This window comes from Phoenix dactylifera, chromosome 15 (genome assembly GCF_051530095.1).
Source record: "Phoenix dactylifera cultivar Ajwa chromosome 15, Ajwa_hap1_PhDact_Kaust_v1.1, whole genome shotgun sequence".
NCBI classification, from domain to species: Eukaryota; Viridiplantae; Streptophyta; class Magnoliopsida; order Arecales; family Arecaceae; genus Phoenix; species Phoenix dactylifera.
This window is the reverse complement of record NC_143204.1, coordinates 15,640,444-15,651,049: the sequence shown is the minus strand read 5'-3', so window position 1 is coordinate 15,651,049 and position 10,606 is coordinate 15,640,444. Positions and strand designations below refer to the sequence as shown.

The window sequence follows — 10,606 nt, the reverse complement described above, 5'->3', positions numbered from 1 at the left end:
GGGGCATGGCGGCTCAATTCCCCCATAACAACTATATTATAATAATAATATATTATATTATAGTAATATTATACTATATCATATATTTATGTATTAATATATATTATATTTTATTATGCTCTATTGTATAATGTTATGCAATATTTTTTTATGGTTATTTTGTCATACCAAAGTACTTTCTCAATTTGTCTATAGAATACATTTTAAAGTTTTATGGTAGTTTAGAAATGTAATTACCAAACATCAAATATCTTTTTATAAAAACTCTATTTCAAAAAATTTTGCTTCAAAAAGCTCGACTTTCGAAAATTCTACTGGCATTAGGTCTATCAAATGGGGTCTTATTTGTTTTGTTGTTTTGGCCACGTAATTTATGATGTGTTAGATAAACACTTTTCATGTATAATGTGTGAGATATCACATACATGGTTGCGGATGAAGAAAGTTATCCTCGCATTGTAGAGGCCCGTCGTAGGCACGCGTGTCAGCCACGTGTAAAATTCACGCCGATTAACCTATTGGTCCAAAAAGGCTGTCCGGTGTCCGTCGTTGAACAGCGTTACGTCGTGGTCCCGTCGCAATGCTCGCGCAGGTTCCGACTTCCTATGCGTACTTCGAACGCGACGAGATGCCTCCCGAGAACTAACCGTCCACGTGTCTCCTCGATATGACGGCTGTAGGCGGCCCGGACGCGACACGCGATTTAGGCCGAGTTTATGGAAACCCTAGGCCCCGGCAGAATCCGGGCCGCCTCCATGTTTAAGGCCTAGATATTTAAGGCAGTTCCCGCGAGCATTCGCCGGTTCTCTTGCCGTCTCTCTCTCTCTCTCTCTCTCTCTCTCTGCTCCCCTCTCTCGCTCTCTCTCACCCCTCTGCGGGAAGGTAACCGAAACCTAATACTAATTCTTGTCCTTTCTCTTCTCTACTTCGCGCCTCCTTCAATTTCTAGATCTGGTGATATGGGCTAGGTTTTCTTCGATCGATCCTTAGTACTTTTGATTTCTTGGTTCTGATCTCGGTTTTTTGAATTGGATCTTTGTAGCGCGGTAGATTTTGATATCAGGAGGCATGTCGGACGAGGAGCACCACTTCGAGTCGAAGGCTGATGCGGGAGCGTCGAAGACCTTTCCGCAGCAGGCTGGAACGATACGTAAGAACGGGTATCTTGTGATCAAGGGGAGGCCTTGTAAGGTTTGTGCGGATTGGATCCGATCCCTTCCGTTTTCGCGATCTTTGCTCGTTTTACTCGTCATTTTAATAGGTTTGGTGACGCTCTGATTCTTTTTGATGGATTGTGATGGGAATTTCCATGAAGTTTTCTTTCGGTGTTTTTGATTTGTTTGTCTTGCTTTTTCTCCATATGGATTGATGGTTTGACTTCATTTGCATTTTATGACAAGGTTTTTCTCCTGATATTCGTCGCTACTTTGGGATCAGAATGGCTTTATTTTGTTGCAGCCTCTCCGGATTTCCCTTTTATTTCGACATCTAGCTGTACTTATTGATGACCATGCTGTTGATATGCCGAATCATGTACTTGTTATGTTTTGTAGATTTGTGGAGAACACTGGAATATCTAGTATGGAAGTAAGCAACAGTTTGATCTAGCTCGAGTGCATGTTTTGCAAATTCCGAGAAGAGTCTTCGTTTTGATTTGGGAGATTTTGGATTTGTTATCGATACTACTGGAAATGAACTTTTTTATATTTAAATTTAATTTCAGCCGACCAATTGAGTTCTGAGATTGATTTTAGGTGGTTCAATCATCTTCCTTTCTATTGTTTTGTCTTCTTCACTTTCTGATTTTCTTTAACATCACTTTTATGGTTTCCTTCAACGATTTTCTCTTGGGTGTGAATTTGCTGCTGTTGCATTTTGTGCTTGTTGTGGTTCAAATTCGGCCCGAGGATGACCACGCCGGAGGAGTCGGGGGAGCTACGCCGGTCGGGATGGAGTAGGGACGTCACTTCTTGTGCACCGGCGGATCTACACAAAGTCTCACCAGTGGGATTCCGATGTGAGCCCTCTGATGATTAAGTTAGAGTGGATCTTTGTTGGAGCAGCTAAAAGTTCTTAGGTGTTACTTGATGGGGCTATTTATAGTTCCTGCGGGGGTGCCTAGGTGGCAGAGGTATGGCCCATCCTCATCATTGGAGGAAATGGCGAAGGCCAGGTGGCGCGTGGCCACGACTTGCTTGGTGCACAGGTTTCGAGCTGTTTCTGCGCACCGTATGGCGTTGTGGGCGTTCACAGGGTATGGCTCTTAACAACAAGGTATGGCCCTTGACAGTAAGGTATGGCCCCTGGTCGTCATGTCGTAGAGTGGCAAGCAAGCAAGCAAAGCATGGCGCGGGGAGGTTGTAACGTGCAGCCACGTATGCCGGCGTAAGGGCGCGCATAGGTGCACACGTGGATGCGGCCGCAGGCGAGATCGGGCTTGCTTGGAGGCCGCAACCTTGGTGAAGTCAGCTTGATGAGGACTGAGATCGGGCCGATTTGGGGGCCGCGACATGTTTGGTGAGGTCGGCTTGGCGGATTCTGAGGTCAGCCTAGCCTCCTCGGTTCTTAGTTGACTCTGCAGGACGCTCTTACTCAGATCGGGGCGTCGTTACCTGCGGTCGATTAGTATGTTTAGCGAGGTCGGCTCGGCGGACTCTGATGTCGGCCCAACCCCCTCTATCTGAAGTCAGCTCGATAGGGCGCCCCAAGCTTGGGCTGGGGCGTCATTGTAGATACCTGTGGTCAATGGGCCTCTTCGGCTCTTGGTCGATCTTGTTGGGCGCCCCGAGCCCGGCTCGAGAGGTATCGTTGTAGGTACCTACGGTCGATGGGGCCTCTTCGGCTTCCAGTCAATCCTGTAGGGCGCCCCGAGTCTGGCTCAAGAGGCGTCGTTGTAGATACCTGCAGTCGACGGGGCCTCTTCGGCTCTTGGTCGATCCTGCAGGGCGCTCCCAATCCGGCTTGAGGGGCGTCGTTGTAAGTACCTGCAGTCGATGGGGCCTCTTCAGTTTTTGGTTGATCCTGCAGGGCGCCCCGAGCCCATTTCGATGGGCGTCGTTGTAGATACTTGCGGTCGACGAGGCCTCTTCGGCTCTTGGTCGATCCTGCAAGCTCATGACAGTGGAGAGATCTGGTCGAAATCACTCGACCTTTAGGAAGGTCTGGGGTCAGACTGGCGTTTAGCGGGACCGAGATTTGGCTTGCTCGGTGCTGAGGTCTATTTGGCTGAAATTGGATGGTCCCACGCTAAGGTAGGACGATCCATTTTGCCTTCCATTAGTGCTTATCTTTTTTTTATTGTTTGAACATTATTGAACTTGTGGAATTTTAATCAACCTTTTCAGTGAAAGAAAATCTTTGCTCATAGTAATATTATAATGCTTTGGGAGATGTTAGCAATTTTTATTTGCATGAATGACAGTGTATGCATCTACATATTGGTTAATGATAGGTAAGCTGGATAACCATTCTCCTGTATATCAATCTTGGTTATCCATATAGTGAGTACTGAACTTTAAAAATCATATGCCTCTCTATCCTTACGTCTTGCTTTTTGATTGCTTTGTCTTTTTTCACTTCAAGCACAATTTTTGTGCTGTTTGGATGTTTCTGTGGTCATACGGTGGAATATTGATTTCTGTTCAAAAAATTTCTGCTGGATTTCTATGTTGGTGAATGTGATATGGAAGGAAGGTTGAATTTGGTTTTTGTTATTTCTTTTTTTTCCTTATCTAAAACATTTTCCCCTTTCTTTCTAGCTGTCTTGTGGATTGAATTGCTTTGTGATTGCTGCAATAGGTTGTGGAGGTTTCAACCTCTAAGACTGGGAAGCATGGTCATGCCAAATGTCACTTTGTTGCCATAGACATCTTCAATGGAAAGAAGCTTGAGGATATTGTGCCATCGTCTCACAACTGTGACGTAAGCAAATCCATTTAACTACTACAGACTTTTTTTTGTTGTTTTTTAAGGGTTTCATATTGATTTCACTTCTATTTGTAGGTTCCTGATGTTAATCGTACTGACTATCAGCTCATTGATATCTCTGAGGATGGATTTGTATGTTGTGGTTCTTTCACCATGCAAAGTCTTGATAATCCAATATATATTTTTGTTTAATTTTTTATTTCGTGTGGTAGGTGAGTCTACTTACTGACAATGGTAACACCAAGGATGATTTGAGGCTCCCAACTGATGAGTCCCTTCTTACGCAGGTTAGTTTTCGGACACATGTTGATGCTTGTTTCGCACAGAAAGTGTTATTGAGTGAGTTTCTAAGTCACAATAATCAACTCTTTTCAGCGTTTTATACTGATTATCTTTAATTGCTATCTCGTATAAGTACATTGGAATATATTAGGTTAATTGCTAGAGGGGACTTGCTAGTGATGCATTCTTTGTGCATTTTCCCTGTTGGCTTAGATTTTTTTTTTTTTTTTTTTGGCAGTTCAGGAAATATATAATGATAGATTGGTCTTTTGTGCATCAAAATGAGGATGTTTTCAGTTTTTTTTTTCTTGGGAGGCCTTTTTTTTGCATTACCATTACAGTTGTACCTGTCAAGAGGTACCATTGCCTGCATGAGATTGTAGAATTTGAATCGTACATCTTCATTTTACTTTGATAACTGGGTTCAACTAGAGGAAATTGCAGTATTTATTATGGTTGTGGAGGAATAATAGATCTCTCTCTCTCTCTCCCTCCCTCCCTCTCCCCCCTTGTTTAAATGATACTCAACTAATTTCGATAGTCACTCTCCTGGACTATATGGATCACTACAGAAGTTTACATCCACATATGCTTGCAAATTGAATTGTTAGTAGTGCATTAATCACATCTGAAATTTGTTTGAGAACGTTCTAATTAATCATACTTTCCTAAAAACAAATATTTTAGAAGGACAAAAGTTATTCTACTTGTTAGTAAATTAAAGGTTTCTTCAATTTTTCTGCACCTTGCTGTGCTAGGTGCTAACATTTTAGTGGATGCTAGGCAAATTCTTCAGGGATCTTCCAGAAGTTCCAAATTTGACTATTTTCCTCTAAAACGAGACAGATCTGCACAATGATCTAAGCAAGGCTTACACATGTGGCAATTGATCTTGGTCAGAACCATGAAAACGTTTAGTTGGGTTTTAATAATGCAGAAATAATTTTGATTGGATTAAGATACATAAGAGGTATTGGGTTATTATGAACTTTTTAATGAATTGATTTAGCTCCAGCCCCAAATCAGTGTCTCATGGTTTGTACATTTAGAAAGATTATTACTTTAGGTAGATAATTTCACATTGCTAGAAGTGTTATAGGTGGATAAGTATTTCTATGTACTAGACTCGATTGGATAAGGTGACTGAATTGGAGGATGGTCTTATGACTACGGAGAGGGAAAAGAGGGGAGGAGTGAGCTCAAGCAATCGCGATGAGTTCGGGGTAGTTTTCCAGAGCTCAAAGTAGATTATTTTTTTACTTGGGTATTTGGGTATTAACCTATTATTTCATCACCTAAAACCTGCTATCCAAATTGTACATGGTAAATTTTGACTCCAGATCTTGAAATACTAGAGAAATCTTCGAAGACTCTAGTATCTTGGAGTACCCAAACACCCCCTTAATGTTTTTTTTTTCCTTCTTAGATTTGTCTGCATTCATTTTTATTTTCTAAGTTTTGAAATTGAATAAAATAAATAATTTAACCATTCTAGGAGTTCATGGAATTGCATCTAATCTAAATAATTTTCTTGAAATTACCAAGAACTTTTTATAAACTTGCAAGGTATCATACTCTGATGCATATTTTTCTCTTTTCATTTGACAATGATAAAAGTACATGATCGGTAGGGTGGTTTAAATGGAGATTTTTTGACTAGATTCAAGGGATGTGTTGCCGACCATTTTGTTAATATTTTTCTTTGAAAAATCCTGCAAAAAAGTAATATTATATAGAAGTGAAGATGACGATTCGTCCAATCTTACTAGGTCCTCATTATGCTCAGTTTTCATGATAATGATGTTTATGATGAAAGCTACAGTATTTCCACTCATGGGATCTCTGGGATTGTATTATCAGAATGAAAATCAGAATCATGAAATCCATATAAATGAAGAAAAGATCTTGAATTATTGACATGAGCCATAAACATTCACTAGCACCAGAGATAAGAGTCATTGGAACTTGATGCTTATGAACTTTGTAATATGGGCTGATACTAATTCGTAGTCAGTTCCACTAGGATGTAATTGCTCATTATCATGCACAAGCCATCATCATAAGGTCTTCTACATTACACTGTATCTAATCTGTGATGTTGGTTAAAGTGAGTTATCAAATCAATTGTATGATTAGCTTGCACACAAGTTACCAATATAGCACATTATCCAGGTGGAAGCTTATTTTACTTGCTTCCTTTTTGACTTGTGGCATATGTGTTAGTTGTAGCAGAAGTTTAGGTTCACCAGGTTTCTCTGTTGAGAGGCATGCATGTCTATGGTGGAGAACATAGTTGAATAAATTGGTGTTTCTAACTTGATCATGTAAAAGCAACCTTTTCACAAAACAAGTTAAATGACTTTAAATAATTTGATCACCAGGTTTCCATCGATTTTTGCCCTTTTAGTTAGCCATTATAATTCTGCAATTAATTTGAAAATTGCAATGAAATCATTACTCAGCCCCCCCCCCCCCCCACCCCCACAAAAAAAAAAAACACAGAAAAAGAAGGAAGAGCTCTGCTTCTCCTGATGCTTATAATCATTTTCTTGATACATCCAATCCTCCCATCCTCTGTGCATCACATTGGCCCAGCCTATCAACCCACCACGCTGCAATTTCTCCTCTCCCGTTCACCACATTTCCCCAACCATGGCCCTCTATCTTCCTCTCAAAGCCTTCTATTTCTTTTTCTCACGCAACCAGAGGCACCATGTGCCCATACTGAGGCCACCCTGCTCTCTAAAAGCACAGCCCATGCTTCCACATTAAAGCCCTCTATAATCAGGGTATGTTGCCGGATGTCTGGCACGCTAAATCTAGTCTCTTTGTGGTCTTCGCTAGGAGAAACAAGTCATTAACAATGTTTCTTTAGAAGCTGTTTCTTTTGTGTTCTACCCTTCTAACTGTTTTTTTGGCATTGAGGGTGGCTTCTTTATTTGGTTATAAAACAATCTGGCATCTGTATTTTTGGATTCTATTGCTGTGGTGGCTCCAATTTGAATTTTGTAACCTTTACTTATTTATGGAATGCAGATTAAGGATGGATTTGCGGAAGGGAAGGATCTGGTGGTGTCCGTAATGTCTGCAATGGGTGAGGAGCAGATTTGTGCATTAAAGGATATTGGCCCGAAGTAGCTCTTCGGCATCTGTTGGCTATTGTTATTTTTCAAGCTGCAGATTCTGTAAGGGCACAGTGGAGTCATTTGAGACTTTAAGAAGATATATAGGTAGATACTATAAGATTTTCATCCATCTTGAACTTTTGGCACAGGAGCCAAGGGCAGTGATTGTTGGGATAGTTTCCCAACTAGCTTTTAAGAACTTGTTTATACATTCCTATGTTATTCCCTATTACTGTGATGTTGTTGAATTTGCATCTTGCTGTTTTAAATTTCAGTGCTAGCAATTGCTGCATAGACGGTTTTGTGGTTGGTGCTTTTGCTGATTGTCTCAAGTCTTATACCATTTGCATGATTATTCTTCTCTCTATCAATGATTACGTTTACTACTAAGGCATTCGATTTTGCCATCCTCCTACCATCATTGTACTGGGCTGGGTGAATAATTGGATGCTATTTCTCTTACTATGTCCTGTCATTGTGAATTTAGAATTCAGAAGTCTCATGGATCTTGAAATTAGCATTTGAAAGACCTATAGTCGTTTTTTTTTTTTGTTGTTGTTGGTTGGGTTGGGGGGGTCGGGGGGCGGGGAGATTTGGTATGAATTGTGCAGACGGACCTTCTGTTATGACATTAACGCTTAAAGCTTTGCAGAAACTGATATCTGGCTTCGATTGATGGCTAAAAGAAATGAATTGTTGCGAATATCGTTAGGCTTCTGGGATCAGAATTTTTTTATATTTTCTGATGGTGAGGTTTGATCTGACTGGAATTCAATATGAATTCCCATGTGAAATTTCTCCATTGAGTGAGAGTTATCTGTTTTAGGTCAAAATGTAAGTTTCAGTGTTAAGAAAATGGACGAGCTTTGGGAGGCGTCTGCACGTGTATCTTTTGATCAAATGTTGCCATGACAACGAGCTTTCTATGCCTCTGGGTTTCAGATTTGCTCTCATCAGAATGTGGCCACGTATACTTTGCAGTCGAAGAGCTGCTTTCTTACAATTTACATCTGCATATTGAGTTAAGTTTTGAACATTTAAATGTATCCCTTTTAATTTTACTGATATATAATGAGTGTTATCATCTTTAGTATCCCTAGTTTGTTGAATTTCTTATAGGACTTTGATATGCTTTTTTTTTTTTTTTGTAAAAATCCTAAGATACATCTTATCTATGGCTTGGCTAGCTAGCTGTCTTTCTTCTTTTTGTAAATACTCGATGCACTCTTTACAGAAAGATAAGTACATCTTTTTTTTTTGCTCATAATTTAGCAAGCTGGTAAATCACAAGAGATGCTTATCACTAAGTAGGAAGATTTTCTCATTGCAATTCGAGTTTGGCGCCTATCTCATTGCAATTCGAGTTTGGCTTAAGTTGTGTAGTTTACTAGCTTTAATAACTCAATGGTAAATCAAATAAATAGCATGTAATATTGTTATATTGTTATATATCTCTTTTAAAGGTTAATGAGTTATATAAAAATTAAATAGAATTACAAATATAATTGGATATTCAGATATAGATAAGATAGTTGTCTATTTATATTTATATTTATTTTTTTTTGACAAATATAGATATGAATATGGATGCAGGTATCAGTCGAATACTTAAATTTTTATCCAGATAGATTCATATACAAAAATAAATTCATATGAATATTATCCGATCCACTCTCATATTTTAGTGGAGTAGATGCACGGTATTTTCATTTAGCTTATAGCAATGTGACTCCGAGAAATGCGGAATAGATGCAAGGTATTTTCATTTAGTTTATAGCAATGTGACTCCGAGAAATTGTGGAGGTATCATTTTCACAGTCTAGTCAAAGTCTATTATTATGTTGCTTGGATTTTTCTGGCAAAATTTTGGTTTACTTTCTTTGCTTAGTGAACATGAGGAGGGAAGATCATTTGGATATTGTTCTTTTAATCAGGATTTCCAAGATTTCTGTTGAACCCAAGAGATTCCTTCTATCAATCATGATTGTTCCTAAATTACATGGTGGCCGTAACCGGAAGGAGACCCTACTCTTCCCGAAATGGTCTGGAACACGCAAGATAATATTGAAATAATAATAATAATAATAATAATAAGACCCTATTTGGACGTTGGAATGCCTAATTCCAAGATATTATATGACTTCACTCCTAAAAAAATTGGATGCCAGTTTTCGATATCTTGTCCTTGTAAGATGATACAATGGGCGTGAAGCTTCACCAATCCTTCAAAATTCTCGGTGATTGTTATTTGCTTCTCGAGACCTCCACTGGGCCGGTGGATACATTGGGATGAAGAATTTGGCATCCAGACAGTCCCTAAACAACGTGCTTAACAGGATTTGTTCACACAATACATGCTGGTTCTCCATAAGGCACATGAACTCAACATGGGGGCTAATAACATACCGGCATTTAGATTTGAGACTCTAGGATAATTTGGATTACCTTATGCATCGTTGGAAGCACGTTGTGCCTCAAAAACTATCCGGTATAACCATGGAATAAGAGCCACATTTCATGATTATGCCGGCAGCATTCTTTTTTTGCCCACATAATAGCCTTATACAGTTATACCTTCACAAGATATAAGTAGGAGAGGGGGGGAGAGAGAGAGGGTATATTCATTTTGCAGGATAGGGAAAAGTTAATACTTAATAGGATAGGGAAAAGTTATCCCTGCAATTGCATTTTGCCTTTAAGATCCTGCAAAATTAGATGTATATTCAATGTATCTCCATATCTCTCCAACCAAAAGCAGAAAATCTCTCTTTCGTGGAATAAGTCCGTTCATCGGATAAGTTTTCCTACACCTAATAAAATTTATTCTACAATATAAGTTAATAAGAATGATAATGAAATGATAAGCAACAATCAGACAACCTTTAAAAATAGGCTAACCTGCCCATTGTTTCTTCTCGTAGAGTGGTTTAGCCACGTGCATGGTCCTCTTCTCGAATTGCAATTACTTAGATGTTATCCTTGCTTTGCAAAGACTATTAGAACATAGCCACTTGGGTGCTTTTGTCTAGGCACCTTGGTTTTTAACCCAAAATTTTACTAGTTATCAAACAATAACAATTAATAAGTAATATTTTATTAATGAAGGTTTATTTGATAAATTTATATATGACATATGGAGGGATTATGATTGGCTTCTTGTCATTTATAGAAAAGAACACACCTAAATAGTTTATTACAGGAACTAATTATCCAAAAGAAGTTATTTGGATAAGTGTGAGTTATTTATGTAGGGAGGAAACCATGAAGTTATA

The 10,606-nt window shown here is 39.2% G+C and overlaps 1 protein-coding gene across 3 annotated transcripts; it reads left to right on the top strand.

Moving 5' to 3' along the window:
- The first annotated feature begins 715 nt into the window (after window positions 1-715).
- On the top strand, window positions 716-7,626 carry LOC103707400 (eukaryotic translation initiation factor 5A-2). Of its 3 annotated transcripts, none has more exons than XM_008791867.6 (6): window positions 716-882; window positions 1,043-1,191; window positions 3,799-3,921; window positions 4,003-4,059; window positions 4,140-4,214; window positions 7,246-7,626. In XM_008791867.6, the coding sequence occupies exons 2-6, from the start codon at window positions 1,069-1,071 to the stop codon at window positions 7,345-7,347; spliced, it is 480 nt and encodes a 159-aa protein (XP_008790089.1). In that variant the 5' UTR covers window positions 716-882; window positions 1,043-1,068; the 3' UTR covers window positions 7,348-7,626. The 3 variants fall into 3 exon arrangements, with proteins under 3 accessions (XP_008790089.1, XP_008790091.2, XP_089783773.1); XM_008791869.6 differs by having other exon boundaries at window positions 4,140-4,266; XM_089927647.1 differs by lacking the exon at window positions 4,003-4,059.
- Window positions 7,627-10,606: the final 2,980 nt, after the last annotated feature.